The 16,493-nt window shown below is 49.2% G+C and overlaps 5 protein-coding genes across 5 annotated transcripts; 1 reads left to right on the plus strand and 4 right to left on the minus strand.

Annotated features, from left to right (window-relative positions):
• Positions 1–207: 207 nt before the first annotated feature.
• On the minus strand, positions 208–594 carry CTRU02_211419 (uncharacterized protein; the record flags this gene model as incomplete). Its single annotated transcript, XM_036720442.1, has 1 exon — positions 208–594. The coding sequence occupies one exon, from the start codon at positions 592–594 to the stop codon at positions 208–210; it is 387 nt and encodes a 128-aa protein (XP_036588185.1).
• Positions 595–4,755: 4,161 nt separating this feature from the next.
• CTRU02_211420 (ethyl tert-butyl ether degradation) lies at positions 4,756–5,371 on the minus strand (the record flags this gene model as incomplete). Its single annotated transcript, XM_036720444.1, has 2 exons — positions 4,756–5,079; positions 5,156–5,371. The coding sequence occupies 2 exons, from the start codon at positions 5,369–5,371 to the stop codon at positions 4,756–4,758; spliced, it is 540 nt and encodes a 179-aa protein (XP_036588187.1).
• Positions 5,372–6,303: 932 nt separating this feature from the next.
• CTRU02_211421 (uncharacterized protein) lies at positions 6,304–7,780 on the plus strand (the record flags this gene model as incomplete). Its single annotated transcript, XM_036720445.1, has 7 exons — positions 6,304–6,511; positions 6,570–6,589; positions 6,661–6,694; positions 6,744–6,817; positions 6,893–7,269; positions 7,327–7,422; positions 7,501–7,780. 7 exons carry the CDS (start codon positions 6,304–6,306, stop codon positions 7,778–7,780), a joined length of 1,089 nt encoding a protein of 362 aa, XP_036588188.1.
• Positions 7,781–11,988: 4,208 nt separating this feature from the next.
• On the minus strand, positions 11,989–13,143 carry CTRU02_211422 (KilA-N domain-containing protein; the record flags this gene model as incomplete). The annotated part of the gene is made up of 3 exons (XM_070205628.1): positions 11,989–12,213; positions 12,244–13,052; positions 13,092–13,143. 3 exons carry the CDS (start codon positions 13,141–13,143, stop codon positions 11,989–11,991), a joined length of 1,086 nt encoding a protein of 361 aa, XP_070060871.1.
• A 455-nt stretch (positions 13,144–13,598) lies between these two features.
• Positions 13,599–13,769, minus strand: CTRU02_211423 (uncharacterized protein; the record flags this gene model as incomplete). Its single annotated transcript, XM_036720447.1, has 1 exon — positions 13,599–13,769. One exon carries the CDS (start codon positions 13,767–13,769, stop codon positions 13,599–13,601), a length of 171 nt encoding a protein of 56 aa, XP_036588190.1.
• Positions 13,770–16,493: the final 2,724 nt, after the last annotated feature.

The following is a 16,493-nucleotide window of genomic DNA, read 5'->3' on the forward strand; positions in this document are numbered from 1 at the left end:
TGTCATACAATGCCCAATACCTGGATGGTCTCCATCATTCATCATCCACCATCTTTCGTAACGCTGAAATCGCTAGTAAATCCATGTTGTCCCCCTCGCAAGTCCTTTGACCGTCTCAATTCATGAATTCTCGTCAAATCATTTTCCAATTCGTCTTGACTCCCCATTCTTTTCGTAAACATCCCATAAGAGTTACCTGTAGATGGGTCAGGCAGAGTTCAACCAGTCGTAACCGGCGTCATACGTCTTTCTCCACCGCGGGATGAACTTGGGCCCCAGCCCCCCGACTTGCTTGTTCCTCGCCTTGTCCGCCAGCTCCACGATGGCGCTCACGTCCCTCGTGTCGATCTTGAGATCCGAGGCCGCCTCGGAGTAAGGCGAGGGCCGGAGGGCGTCGTGGTCCATTGCCGGTTCCCTGGTGTGCAGATCGATACGCACGGGGTCCACGCGGAGCTTGCTCGGGTCGACCGTGTCTACGCCGATTCTGCTCTTGTAGTTGGGGCCTGATAGTTGCGGGAGGAGTTTGTTGTCTTTGGGAGTTGGGGCCGCGATGGAGAGGGGGATGAGCAGTGCGATGATTGCTGTGAGGTGCATTTTTGATTATTGTTTTCGAGGGTGTTTTCGGGTGTCTTGTTGGATCCTTTTTCGATGGGAGATTTGAAGATACGGGCACGTGCGTCTACGCTTTGAAGAGTTCCCGACACGTCGAGGTGGGAAGAGGGGACGGTGACGGTGGCATCTTGGCCGTCTTATAGTTTTGTATGAGAAGCTTTCTCGGTGGTTCCATACCACGCGGGGTGATCTGATCTGATCGGAGATGGAAGGGAGGGGGAGGGAAGGTGTAGGCCCAGACCAGGAGAGCGTCAACCCTTTTGGAGGGGATTCAGTCGGAACGGGCGCCCGTCAGCTGCCAGGTAAGGTAGCTCTCTTTTATGGCCCGCGCGTCGGTGTGCTGGGAGAAACTTTATCGTGAGGGGAAGCGCCGGCGGAAAAAGGGTTCCCCCTCCTTTTGGGTGTGTCCCGTTGTGTTTTGGAGTGAAGTCATTCACGGCGTCGGCGGCCAACCTTTGGCGCGGTTAAGCTTTGGCGGGGGGGGGGGGGGGGGTTGTGATGGTCACGGTTTGGGTTTGGGCAACCACTGGTTGAGGTTCCTGAGGATGTGACGAGGTTAGGGTTCAAGGTGCGCTTGGTGTGAAGAGTTTGTCTTGGTTTGCTTTTCATAACTATCTGTGTTGATGACTCGTGTTGAGTGTGGATGAAGAAATGGTTAAATGATGGGGCTACACTATTGGGACACATTTATTGTTGCTGCGTCGCTGGTTGTTTCTACTATGGGGCATTCCGGCTCGCGCCGTTGGATCTGGCTAGGAGTTTTGGCTAGTCTCTAGCGCGGACTTAATTTGAACGTATGTCAATTTGCTGCCAGGCTCGGGGTAGTGTTTGCGTGTCCAAGTTGCCGAAGGTATGTAGCGCGATGCGGTCTAGCCTTGGCTGTCTTCATCTATAACTCGACCTCTTTGCTTGTCACCGTTTGCTCCTCTCCCAGTGATAGCAAAATGAAGACGGCGGTTAAGGGTGCTGAGAAGCGGGCGAATTACTTAGCATTGTGATGGCAACAGCAGTTGAAGACATTGAGACCTGCACACATTAAGGTATTAAGGTAGCACAAGCATTGCGGCAATCGTGGGCATATTGTGACCAGACGCCATAGCTCTGTAAATCACAGATCTATCAAGTTCCAGGGCGTCATAACCGAACAGCTTCTGGGCAAAACCTCAAACTTAATACATCAGGTAGAAAGCAAGTCCGCCCGGTTACGTATTAGGTCCTTCATATTGACCGAAATGTCAGTTGAAGCATCAGATACACATGGTACAGGACCCATTCGAAAATCTGCTGTCACGGCACGACACGGCATCCGTAGTATATAGCAGCGCCCGAGGCAACATCGAGAATGCATGATATGCTACCTTAGGTATTGAGAACACTCAGCGCGGAATGGACAGTTTGGGCTGGGAGTTGGTAGGATTGATCGAGTTGTCGACGACCATCTCTAGCAAAAGCTCCCACCATTACATTGTCGTAAGTTCCGAAGGGGAACAATCGTGCTAAGTCAATGATGCACCAGGCCCTCGAAGTTGAATGCGTCCACATCTCCCTTGGGCACTTGAAACGGCTGGAAGCATCCTTTCGCAACGGAGGTGCCTTTCCTAACTTCTCTATTCTCTTCTTTTCTATGAGTTCTTCTATCATGCCTTCCGTCCAAAATATGACCATTTTCTTCTTGATCTTGCGGTCGTCATCTACGCCTAGGTGGCATAGTAGCGCGTCGTAATTATCTTCGTCAGGTTGGGCTAATATGAATGTCCTCACATCAATTTGCTTACCTCTGCCCAGGGGGCCGTGTTATTTTCGTTTCCCCTACTCCGTCTAAGTTGTTGTAACAGTTCGTATTGAGCCCGTCGAGGATGTCGCAGATGAGGTTGTCGATTTCTTTATTTCTATTTTTGTCTGCCTCTTTCACGGCTTTAACAACTTCCTTCGATTGAGTAGGAGGGTATTTATGGTCATAGCGTACCATACTACCGGATGGGGGGGTTATATTCTTATTGAATTGCTTCCTCGAGGCCACGATGCAGCCACTGGTCGTAGCGCGAGTACCGTACTGCAGTCTTACAACACAAAATCCAGACCCCTAATATTGGTCACCAAGGCCCATTAACCCTGTTGGGTCTGATAGCTTCAACAGATGATAGCACTACTAAGTGCAACTTTGGGGTCGGACGAGAGGTATTCAACTCAACGAAAGCTGCGCAAGATAGACTTGTCCAAAAGTCAAGGACCCAGAAACCAGTCAGAGCATAATATATGGACCTCAGGGCGTAGTCGACACACTGGCCTCGCGCGCAGAATGTATCTAACCTTCTTAACATTGCTAGGAAGCCTTCAGACAGATGATATAACCTGCCAGACACAGAAACATGGACCAAGCATTCTGTGAAGGATACGGGGTTGCCAAAGGACATATCCATGATTCGATCCAATCTCCGGACGCTGCTGACGCTGTTATGGTGCTGAAGTTCACAGTCGAGTAAGTTTCGACAGGTGTGAGCTCATTCTTGACAACCTAATTTCATGAATGTGGCGTATTTCTCTGAAGCCACCTCTAGGTGCGAGCCATTGTAGCTAGGAGTTGATTACATTCTCCAAGTTTCACTAGTTGCACCTTCAGTGCGTCGCAATGACTACCTTCAATGAAGAATCAAGAAATCTAGACCTTGGGCATCGGAAAGTTTGGTAGAAAGCAATAATATACAAGCTGAAGTGGGACTTCAAATGCCAGCCATCAAGACCAGCCGTCTCAATTTGAGGCGAAGTGCATACATCCACATGTTCAAGAACGACAACAACCTTGAGGACCTAAATGCTCCTCCACCAGAGTCATGTGGCAAAAGAAGGTGGCAAAACATCACCACCGGCAACCCAAGGAGGCGAAGGCCCAACAAGGCCTTTTCCCTCACCGTCGATTAGAGACCCCATCGCCGTCATAGAGTGCCGACTTCACCCCAGTCCTGCGTAACCTGGCCTTGTCGAATATATGCCGGGAACTTTTCGGTAGGAGACGACATCCGCGAATCCGGGGCCGGGGGTTTAAATCACGTATCAAAATGCATGCATGTGGTCGCGGCCTGGAAGGTTCTACATTGATATGCCGCTTTTGCCGCCTTTAAAAGACTCCTCATTTCGTGATCAATCATTTCTCATTCCATGGTAGAACCCGCTGTCAAGCACCAACAAGTTTAACTTCACAAGGATCTAGACGAGCAACCAAGGGTTCCCGAATTTTACCTGGGGGAAAGCAGTTTTTTTTTTTCTTCCTTGGTTCCTCATTGGCGAGGTTGGGGAGTCTGTCTCTGGTGGTTAGATGACCCGAGACACCCTAGCAGTAGACATGGGTCGGGGAAGGCCAACTCAGAAGCCTCTTCCATGCTCCACATCGGTGTGCTTCTAAGTGGTAGCTTGACTAAGAGACAAGAGTGGTAATTTACCGACTACTTGGTAACCCATGCGCAGACCTATCGATTTCCAACTCTGCTCCCCGACACGCAAGGATAATTTGCCTCAATACGAGGAGATAACGTCCAATTAACAACGAGAGCGAGGTGAGATCCACCTTCAATTGTTCAACAACTGTGTGGGCCGTCCCGTGATGCATAAACAGAAAACTTTTGATCCGCAAGCCTTAGCAGACTACACACATACCCAAAGCAGTCACACACAGCTTGCTTATCTCGTGCTAAGTAGGATCGTTCAATAGCGAACATTGAGTTGAAACCTATTAGTTGATGCCACAAAATGAGTACCCTACTCGCCATAAGTAACGTATGTGGAAGCAAAGTGTGTCGACTGACAGCATGCTGTGACAAAATTTAAGATATAAAGGGCAAGTCTTATGTATTCTGGAAGCGCAGAGATCATAACCGAGCTTGAAGGGTGCTTTATTCATTCTCTCTAATGGATTACTCCCTAAAAAGTACCGTTCTCGCCCGCCGAGAAACCCCTTAATTGAAGATATCCCTGATGATGAGTTTCTCCCTCTCCCCAACAGTTATACGCGAGCGAATCTGTTTACTTTCAGGCACGATCATGCTGGCTTTCGTAACCTATCCCATTCCCTATGCATATGACTGATCACTTCTGTACTTCATACCCACATAGTGGTTCTTCATTACTACTTCCCGGAAATGCCAGGGCCTACTTTTCATACGAATCAAAGACTGCCTGGTACTTCTCCCGGTCTGCCTTGTTTCCAACCCAAATATCCCGCTGATCATCCAAGACTTCAACATGAGTGCCCACGAAAGTAGCAACCTGACCGCCACCAAACGCAGTCTTGTCGATGAAAACGTGCTCGTCGGGAAGGACTACCTCGAGGTAGTACGGATGGGAGATCATGGCAGCAAGGTCCTCGGGGGCCCGGTAGAGAAACAGTGCAACACCGTCGAACTCGACGGTTTCGTTCGAGGCGGGCTCAGTAGCGCCAGCCTCGGTGGGGAGAATCCGGCCGCCAACTTGAATCTGTCAAAAAGTAAGGTCTTAGCAAAAGATGATCTCCAAGTTGGATAAGATATGCTCCAGGGACATGATCACGGACCTGTTGGTAACGTGTGATATTGAAGTGCGCGGCCAGTGGCGCGACCTTGGGTGCATGTTGGCTGTACCAGTAGTCCCAGAATTCGGTCTGCGTGAAGTTGGGGTGTCTTTTGACGTGGGTCAACATCTGGACGAGCCCGTTCTTCGAGCTGCAGAGTGCCATGCTGCTCGCAAACAGCGTGGCTGCAGCGGTGAACGGGAGAGAGAGGCGGACCATGGCGATTACTGATGATAATGACGACGGTTTAGCAACTGACAGCTAAAGATGTCGACATAAATCGGCTTTTGATGAGAAAGAAGAAGTCAAAGTCGATAGACCCTGATGATATATCTCAGACACGGTCACATCATTCCATTTATTGCCGCGAGGTTTGGCTACGAGAGTCCAGCTTAGACGTAAGTGAAATGCATGCCCTTGCAGTAAAGGCCGTCTCGGACTAAGACCTCTGTCTCAAATATTGGATATTCGGATGACAATCACCATAATGGTATCGCTTGCCTAGCCCGGTAAGCGGGCTCCCTGCAGAAGGAGTTTAAAGTCAGGGGCGGCGCTGTCAGAATTTCTTTTACTCATGCTGGGAACCAACCGTTGGTGCCAGGGTTTTTTCTTTTCGAAAACTACACATGGATATCACATTTCATTGCCATAATCCTCGCGCGTTGCAGGCTATGAGAACCCTGTTTACCGGCCCCAGACCGTTGAACTTCGCTTGACGAGAGTGAGCCTGCATATTTCTGGCTACTAAACCCCGTGGAATAAGATATTATCCCTGATACATGTAGTAACAGGTCGTCTAATACCCCAGAAGATTAAAATTTTTGAATTCGTTGACCCTTCAGAAAGAATGGATCGGCATTGCAAGCATCAATCGTACGTGTAGTATTTTCCACCGCCTCGGACATGTAATCCACAGATGGCCACACAGCGTTGGGGGCTTTGGAGAAAATATGCCTAATGTAAGAAGGTTATTTAATAGCCTGATGAGGGGTCACATATGGGTGTTTCCTGTCACTACGTTCTTTTCTTTTTCTTTGATATTCGAAGCAGATGACGCACCAAAACGAGCGTCTCGTTTCTCTCATTCGTTCAGTCCCCGTATCCACTTCTTTTCATTAATACTAGACGATTTTAACGTGCATTTCAGCCCTATGGAAAAGGAATATCCGGTTACAAACGGCGTGACTACGCTTGTCAGGCCGCCACCTGGTTATGTGGTTGATTTCGACAACCCGCAGTCTCAGAGCGTGCTAGAACACTACTTCATTTTTGGAATACTCGGCTCGCTGGCTGCGTTGTGTTTGGTTCAGAGGATTTACACAAAGCTCATGTTTTCCGATGGTCTCAAGACTGACGATGGTGAGACTTATCAACTCATGCCCTTCAAACTTGCCGTACTGACTGACTATCTCCTTAGCTTTGATGTTGGTTGCTTGGGTAAGTTTATTATGCAGACTGTCAACAACGAGTCCACTGTATAACTAAATCACTGATTGTCACATGACCAGCTCTGTTCTATTGTCATGCAATCGTTACAAGCTTGTACGTACTGTTATCCGTAGCGAATGCACGGTCCTGACCAAGACACAAGGGTCATGTTCGATTGGAGGCCTCGGCCATCATGTCTGGGAGATGTCTATCGAATTATGGTCAACACAAGCTCTTGTAAGTCTTTCAAAACTCAGTCTTTAGCTTCCGAACGGACCACTCTTGCTGACAGGTACGTGTTGCTTGGGGGAGGTCAGCTACATAGTTGCACCGGTATTCATTTGCGCCAATGGCGCGACAAAGGCCTCGCTCTTCTTCGTATACCTTAAAATATCTCCGTTACTATGGTACCGTCGATGTATCACTGCAGGTATAATCATAGTGTTTCTATACACTGTGATGATTGCTTCAATGCTCCTGTTTGGAACGTGGCCTATCTATGCCAACTGGGACCCATACGTCTCTGCACACTGGTCTCTCAACAGCACCATGTTGTACATGTCTATTGCTACCTCCAACATTGTCTCGGATCTCATTCTCTTTATCATTCCAATCCCCATGGTCCTCCGCCTTCAAATGCAACCTGCTGTTAAAGTCGGAGCAATCCTCATGTTTGGTGTTGGTTCACTGTTCGTTTGGCATTTCCATCTGATGTTCAAGGGTACAAGTGCTGATCCGATATGTAGAACAGTCACAACATCAGTCATCCGCATGGTGTATCTCCAACCCTTACTCAAGACGTTAGATACGCCATGGGTCGCCGCTCCAGCAAACGTTTGGTCGTATGTCACTTCTTTCTGTCTGTCTTTGAACAGGGCGAGCTACAGGAAGCTAACAACTTCAACCATTTCCCGGCTTAGGTTTGTCGAAGTGAACCTCTTTATCATCTGTGGCTCAATGCCTACCCTGCGCAGGTTCTTCAGGGCTGTTGCGCCGAAATGGATGGGATCAAGGGGGGAACACTCGCAAGCCAAACACAACGGCCCCGCGAATTCTTCCAGAGGACCACAAAGCGGTTACTCACAGTTCGATACCATCTCACATGATGACGTCGAAATGTGCAGCATGTCGAGTCACCAAAATATCCTAAAGGCGGATACGTCGGCGGCGTGCCATGTCACGTCGGAGGTCAAAGCGTGAATGGCGTGGTGCAGTACTTTTTATCATCCCTTTGTGAATCAAATTGGACTAGTCGGGAATGTGTATCATGACAAGACTCAGTCGTCAGTTGGGCGACTTTCGTATTTCAAGCGAGTTGGGAGCGAGTTGGCCACGCAATGTCTGGAAGGTTAATATCAAGCAAAGACATTGCACTTCCAATGTATACGAGTCAGACAGTTAAAACATGCCGACACGGTCTTCACAGACCCAAGTCTGCGTATTCATACGTTTTTGCAAAGAAAGAAATACGATAAATATTGGACAAGTCACACAATAAGCAACAGCACACTTCGTCTTTTTTCGTCAGGCCTGAAACTGACATCCGGAATAAGGGAAAAATGACTGATCTGGTCGGAACATCTCCCCCCCCCATTTAGTGGACACTCAGGGACCAGCCGGCGACCGGCAGGCACTAGGTCCGCTGCCGACGGCTAAAGTGCGCGGAAGAGTGGCGTCATTCATCCACTCGGCGATCCTACCGGCTTATTGAAAACGCCTGCATCGCATGATTGTTCTTGTGGGCGAAACCAGCACAGAACGCTCAGAATGGGAAAAGTGGTGTTGTTGGTTGGAAGAACTAACTAACTGGCTAGAGGGCTGTGGAGGCTGGCTAAGACCAGTGGTGGCGGCCGTCAGCCCACGTGACGGGCCGGCGAGGCCTGCCACCCACACCCCCTCTCAGACTCCTCAGCGAAAAAGCAGTAGAATAATAGGAAATACAGGAAAAGTCCCAAATCCTCCAAATCCGAGGAGTTCTCAACTATTAGAAAACTCGGTCAATTACCGGTTAAACCTGGCCAATAGGAGGCCGTGAAATCCTCCGAATCCCGAAGTCTCAATATCAATAGTCCCACAGTCTCAAAATCCCCCTCTCAATCCAATCCCTCCGCCATGCCCAACAAACGAACGAATTCCTTGTGTTTGACCGCAACCAGTGGCTTCGTGAGTCCATCGGCGGCCATATCAGCGCCCTTGATGAGTCGGAGTTCGATGCTTTTCGCAGTGTGAACCTCCTGTATGATCCATTTGTATCGGACGTCGATGTGGCGGGTTCGTGCCTCGTTGAGTGGGTTCATGACGTTGTCGTAGCCGTTGGCACTGTCAGTGAACATGATAGTAGGCGTGGTGATGGGTTTGCCGAGCAGTTGGGAGAGGCAACGTCTGATCCACTTCACAGCAATTGCCGTAGGTGTGAGATTGATGAATTCAGCCTCCGTGGTGCTCAAAGTCACGAAAGTCTGTTTCTTTGACTTCCAAGCAATCGGCGCACCAGCGAGGAAGACGACGTAACCACCTGTCGAGACTCGTGATGGCTTGTTGTCAGCGAAAGAGGCATCTGCAGCAGCGTAGAGCCCCAACTCGTTGATCGTGGGGATGCCTCCAAGTACAATACCGAGATAAACGGTGCCCTTGAGGTATCGGAATAAGTGCTTAATAGCACGAAGATGGGCCTTAGAAGGCCCTGAATTCGCCTGTGACAATTTACTGACGGTGTAGGCCATGTCAACGCGAGTTCTAGCCACCAGGAAGTTAAGGCAGCCGGTTTGTTCGATGTAAAGTTGTTGTTCGTCAAGCGAGCACTCGTTCTTGTCCCAGGTGACGGGCAGATCGTCAGTGGTCGCCATAGGCGTCTTGACAGCACTCAAACCATCAAAGTCGAATCGTTGAAGCACTGCTTTTGCGTACTTGGCTTGGGAAACGAAAATCTTACCGGCAGCTCTGTCGCGTTCAATCTGGAAACCGAGAAAATCGGTAGCCTCGCCGAGGTCTTTAAGAGAACAGACATTCTCGAGGAGACGACGAACTTCCATCATGACTTGCTTGTTGGGAGCGGCGATAGCGTTGTCGTCGACGTACATAAGAACGTACGCTTTAATCTTGTGATTAACGAAGAGACAAACCTCCCCATCAACAGCAGTGAAGCCAATTCGTTCCATTTCACCCTTGATAAGTCGAAACCACCAAAGTAGTGATTTTCTCAATCCATAGAGTGCCTTGTAGAGCAGCCAAACCTTGTTGTCTACAGTAGCGTAGCCAGCAGGGGGCCGGACGTACACCTTAACCCCCTCTGGAATCAAGGCGGCTAGGAAAGCAGTGTCGAAATCATATACTTCGTATTCAAGATCGAGAAGTGCGACAACTGCGAAGAAAAGGCGGGTTGCGGTGGCAGAGGCAACTGCAGCGTAAACCTCTTGCGATGACCAGTCACCTTTCTCGTAGTTTCCACAAACCACATATCGGGCCTTGTAGCGCACGATTTCGTTGTTTTTGTTGGTTTTGATGTCACATACCCACTTGCCGGGCAGGACTTTAGCGTCACGTGGTGGGTAAACGACTTCGTAAACCCCCTTTTCCGTAAATTAAGTCATCTCTCGTTCGAAGGCTTATTCCCACTAGGGCCACTGTAGGCTCTTCTGCGCCTCACGGTAGGACTTCGGGATCACCACGCCGTCGGGTAGGACTTTCGAAAGGGCAGTAGCAGAAAGCACGCTGAGAGAGAATTGACGAGAAGTTAGTGAAGCTAGAATGTCAGCAGATAGAAAAGTCTTTTTAGCATAGGAGCGTACGCCACTGGCGGCTCGGTAGTGACCAGGTGGTCGCTGGGCTGAGGCGCGGCGAGGTCGAGAGGACTCTGCCGGTTGACTCGTTGCTTCCTCAACAATCGTGGAGAGGGAATCAGGGTCCTGGTGATCAGTTTCCATTGTTTCCACGGAAGCGACGAATTCGTCATCATTCAATTCGTTAGTAATGCTGTCACGAGGTGTAGCAGTGGTCTCCAACAGGTTCTCTGGTGGCGGAGACATGAGATGTGTATCAGTGGGTGCCATCGCTTTTTCAACGATGGTCTCATCTGGTTTGGGATCACCAGTCACGGGTTTTTCACCTTCAATAGGCTTCTGACGGATGGTGTACTGGATGATGATATCTGGTTCGACAAACGCAGCATCATGTTCAATTTCATCAATGTTGGGTGTGCCAGTAGTTGGAGGCAACACTGTCTTGTGCGGTTCCTCACGAAATCGAACATCTCTGCAGCGAATAACCTCCTTTCGATCAGGCAGGTAAACGTAGTAAATGTGGCCACGAAGAGAACCGTAACCGACGAGGAATCCCTTGATTGCTCGTGGTTCCATCTTGGCAGAGCGCATAGGGCGTCGAGGGCCCTTCTTGTGTACGTAGGCAGCACAGCCAAACGTTCGGAGATGTTCAATGTGGGGGGCCTCACGTTCAGCAGCCAAGTTCAGCTCTCTCGCCATGATCTCGTGAGGGCTCAAGTTACCCTTGGAGGGTGTGGGCAAGAGGTTGAGAATCTGAGTCACCGAATCGATGCTGTAATCCCACAGTTCCTCTGGAAGGGACATGTCAATCAGCTGTGTCCGGGCGCCTTCGACGATGGTACGACCAGCACGCTCAATAGTACCGTTCATGGAAGGCGTGTAGGCAATAGTCGTGTTGTGGCGAGTACCCTCGAAGTAGGGGTCGTTGAAAACCTTGATTAGCTCGGGAGCATTGTCAGAAACCCAAACCTTGGGCTTGAGGCCGGTGAGACTGTAGAATTCAGTATCCCATTTCTTGATAGCTGCCAGGATGGTGGCAAACTTGTGGTTGGGCAGAAAAACAACCCAGTGGTAACCACTATACTTATCTATGAGGTGTAGAACCTGACGGTTCCCTTTTGTTGATAGGGGAAGAACACCAACGAGATCAAGGTGAATTTCATCGCCAATACTCGTAAGTGGAAGTGGGTGGTCTCGACTAATCCGTTCAGTGGATTTGCTGAGATGGCAAGACTCACAGAAGAAAGCGTCAATTTCTGACGTTATAAACCGAATGCCAACACGGCGGCAAGCCTCCACAACACGTGATGGGTGGGCGTGAACTAGCCGGCGGTGCATCAGTTCAAGAGACGGTCGCTAGGTAGCCCGGAAGGCGGCGAGGCTGACAGCAATATCTCGAGGCACGTGATTTCCAGTATCATAAGTCTCAACGACGCAGACGTCAGAAACCCAATGAACTTTGGCAAGGGAAGTGCGCTGTGTTACGTATATAAGGCTTGAGGTCTGCTAATCATATTCCACGTGATCACGACGAAGTTTTCCAGGGCTTAGTAAGTTGGCTGGGCTGGAAGGGTTGTACTCAACGTTGTGAAGTATCCAATCGTGAATAACGTCAGGGTTGGTAGGGTCTTAGGTCTGGAAGAAGACGGTGCCCACGCTAAGTAACCGGACTAGGGCGCCGGAGGCAGAAGTGGAAGGTGTCAAATCGCTCTTTTCAGCGTACTTGACGAAATATCGCAAGTTGTTAAAGGTTGAAGTAGTACAACCAGAATCGAGAACGATATCGTCTCGGGTGATGAGGTCATCGCGGGCAGCAGTGAAAACTGCTGGGCTGGCGATGGAGGCAAGGGCAGACTAACCCAAGATGGCAGGTGACGCTCTGACAACAGTCTGGCGGGTGCCATCAACAGAAGTAGGCTGATACCAGCGGCAGCGATCGCCACACACGTGCTTTCTCGCTTTTTCAATCAACTTATCCCGGTTGACGTAGTGTAGAGGGATGAGATTGGGGTGGGCGACATAGCACTTTGTGGTCTCGTGATCACAGTTGCAGTGGTCGCACTTCTTCTTTTCCTTGGAGGCAGTGACAGTGGAGGTGACGGTGGTGGTGACGGCTGGAGAGGCAGGACCCCTACTGCCAGCAGACTTGCCTCCAGGTGTGTTGCGAATAGTGGCATAACTGCGCTTTTGATCCTCGTCTTGGGCAAGCGTGTAAATCGTATCAGCCACCTCATTCCACGTAGGATGGGTGGCGCCCTTCGATGTGAAATGCTTGTACGTATCGGGAAGTCGGTCCTTAAAGAAGTTAAGGAGGAAAACAGCGAGGAAGGAGTCTGGCAGACGACCGTGAATGGTCTCAATACGCTTTCTGAGGTGGTGACAGCGATTAAGGGCATCGTGAAGAGTCTTGTGATCGTTGGCGGTGGTCTTGGCAAACTCGTCAACAAGGGCAGCTGTGGCGTCTTGTGAGATTCTCGGAATGTGCTTCTCGAGCGCCTGCCACAATTCGTAAGGGTTTCCATCGTCAACCCAACCCGCTGTGCAGAGTCTGTCAAGAACCGATTCGCTGGCGTTCATGAGGAGACCATTCGTGACGTTACGGTTCTTTCTCCATTCCTCTGCAGCGATAGGGTCAGCAGGGCGAGGGACGTCAGTCTCGAGGAATATCTCGAAGTCGTATCCTCGCAGGGTCGCTGTAATAAGCATGCGCCATGTGTTCTAGTTGGATTCACCTTTCAGGCGAGGAAGAGGCGTGAAGACGGTCTTGAAGTCGTTTTGAGACATCTTGAAGTGAAAGTAAGGGTATCACAACAGTGCGGGACAGACTTATAGTCGCACCTCGATCACAGGCGTTTCTCCGAGGCCGCAGCTTTGGAGGCGTGTCTGTACGTTAGATGGCTTACTTTCGCTGCTACCTACGCATGCTGTTGGATTGTGTAGGAGGGAGAATCTTGCGTAAGAACACGAGAAATAGGTGGAATTGTGAGATCCGACCGTAGAAATACGGTGAATCGAAGGGAAGAATGAATACTCGTAGAAGATACGAGAAACTGATGGGCTGGTTCGAAAAACCGAAGCTGAAATGGTTGAATTCTCGTGAAAAACGAGGAATCGAAGTAAAAGTTGTAGTTGTGACTGAAAAGTCTGTTGTTGACCGTGGTGTTCGTGAAAACCAGTGGGTTGTGGTGGTCGGTCGCGTGCCACGTGATATTCGTGCGCGCCAGGCAGCCAATGTCGCGTCAGAAAGTGAAATTCATCAGCGAAGAGGAAGGAAAGAAAGCGAGAAAATCGCACAGAAGGGTAAATAAAGCGAATAAAATCGCAAAAATTCGTGAATCAATAGAAAATTGACAGACGAGTAGAATAATGGGTAAAACGACGTTATTCCGAAAGAATAACGCTGGGCTCATAACCTGTGGGCGAAACCAGCACAGAACGCTCAGAATGGGAAAAGTGGTGTTGTTGGTTGGAAGAACTAACTAACTGGCTAGAGGGCTGTGGAGGCTGGCTAAGACCAGTGGTGGCGGCCGTCAGCCCACGTGACGGGCCGGCGAGGCCTGCCACCCACAGTTCTCATAGTCACAGATTGTACCAGTAATCTTTGGCATGGATTGCAATGAGCTAGGAACTTGATCCTGCCTCGTGGTCTCACAGCCTCATTTGGCGGGCGTTTGAACCTAATGCAGGTGAACGAAATCCTTTTGGGAATCCAGGGAATTCTTTTCTTTTCTTTTTCCAGCTGATGCCTGGCCTCCGGGCATCTTGAACAAGTCGGCCAGTCCCGTACATGGCTAATAAACCAACAAATATTGAAGAGTATCGTATCTTGACCACCTAACCAGATACGTCTACACCTAGGTAATGTACCTTAGTTGCCATCGATCTGGTTCACCCATCACTTATGCGAAGACTTGCGTGGAGCTCACATGAACCATACCTTTGTGGGGATGCGTAGAATATATTCCGACGCCACTTACAAAGAATTTGCCATTAACACTATTAACTTCCGACTTCCATTGCAACGACGTTGGCCCAATATGAAGTCGAATTTCAAAAGTCAGACCAACATGAGAAGAAACTCTTAGCATCACGTTGCCATGAGGACGGAACCCTAATAAGCCTGAGGGATGGTATTTCCCGCCAATCAGGCAATTCGAAACCTTCACCATAAATGAGTGCCATGATTTGGTAATGTGCCTCCTCCAGGTGGTCTACTGTGGCTCAAGACTGTGGCTTTGCTTCGTTGGCTGATAAATTGGGTGACTAAAAACTAAATGAAGCACAAGAGAAAAACAGCAGAAAGAAAAAAGAAATTCTACAGAAAAATCTGCCCCTGCATCATTGGCCAGCGGGACTCTCTTGTCCGTGCCTTCGGCCCGCAGTTACCCGCCGCGATCCCGCAGGCCTTGGCCAATTAGCACTGCCAATTCTGGAAGTATTTTGTAGATCCCGGCAGTGTGGATCCCACGGCTGGTCGCTTACAGGATGTTGACTACTCTGTTGGTAGTACCATGTTACTGACCCGGTTGTTCCGGGGCGTCTTCGCTACACAGTAGTGTACTACTACATAGTAGATGGCCAGGGACAAGGGCAAAGATACCCTTACCTCATTCATAGGTCGCTGGTTCGGAAAATCGACCGAGATCGTGCCTCCGTCAGCCGACACAGCTTAGCGAGGTGCGGTCCGGTACCAGCCTCTGAGCAGTCCGCACACACAATCGCTTCTCACCAACACACACGGCACGCCCGTATTGCAACGTACCGGGGCGAATTTGACACATTGGCACAGCACATAATCCAGGAAACCTACAACCGTGGAATTTGACCACTGAACAACCGGAAATTTCCCCTCCCCTATCAACACAATGAGGAATGATTAAAAGTAGGTACCAACAATACTCGCAAGAAACACGCGGAAATGGCGAATCCTCCGTCAACCTTTTTCCCCTTGTCGAACCAGGGTGTTGAGCTGCACAGTCTGTGAGGCATATCTGCAACGACCCCAGTTTCTCGTGTTGGGGGTTCGGCCTATCAATCCTTGTAACGAGCCAGGATTTGCGTGATTCAGTTCCATGGGTTGCCTTAGTCCAGACAGTCTCAATCTTCATTTCGCAGCCCTTCACTAAATTTCTTCTTCTGCCGTCTCCAGGTACGGCAGTCCGCAGGGCGCACTAGGTCAAAATTCAAACATTACCTAATTAGGATGCATAAACGAGATAAGTATATACCACCCGTATAGATAGTTAAGCTTCTTATCTTTACTATATAATTATTACAAATTTAAGCAAATTCTATATTTCGTATACGTATATATATAGAGTTTTATAAAACCGTATAAGAGTATATTCTTAATTCTTAATAATAATATTTACTATATTTTATACGAATATATCTTTAAGATGCCTTAAGCAAGCTAACCTAGACTACTTCTTAGCAAAACTATTATAGAAGTAGAAGACGTATGCATTTTGTTTAATCGATTTATCCTAAGTATAAGAACTAGACGAAATCGACCTTATAAATACTAACGACTTCGAAACTCTAACAGCTACGATTTCATTACGTATACGACTTTCTAATACTATAATGTTACGGCCAGCTAACTGACAGTGGGTTTGTGTTAACAGTAAGCCAGGGATTGAGAGTAGTAACAGTCGTTCCGTGGTCCTGGTCGAATAGATCGTAGATCTTCAAAGGTCTTGGTGATCAGTCAAGGCCTCAACAAGAGTCGTAGAGTAGTCGTCACTTAGGTATAGCTGAAAGTACCGGTTAGGGTAATCACAAAGTTGATTGCTGAAGAGCTATGGAAGTCTGTCCTCGAGCCCGGCTCGAGTCCATCCTATATACAAGTCCTGAACGGTCCTCCTTATCTTGGCTATGTTAGATATTTGACATATCCAACATATCCGGGGATCGGTTGGATATTTGACATATCCAACATATCCGGGGATCGGTTGGATATCTGACATATCCAACATATCCAGCCCGGGTTGTCCTTACCCCGCGTTATCCCCGAGGCCACGTGACTTGTCCATAGTTCTTCCGTTCCGAGGATCCCTGGTTACACCTGTCCGGCTGGGTTACATATGCCCTGCGTTAGCCGCCGGGATCCAGGCGGGGTCGTGTTGGCGACC

This window comes from Colletotrichum truncatum, assembly GCF_014235925.2.
Source record: "Colletotrichum truncatum strain CMES1059 chromosome Unknown Contig_0007, whole genome shotgun sequence".
NCBI lineage: Eukaryota > Fungi > Ascomycota > Sordariomycetes > Glomerellales > Glomerellaceae > Colletotrichum > Colletotrichum truncatum.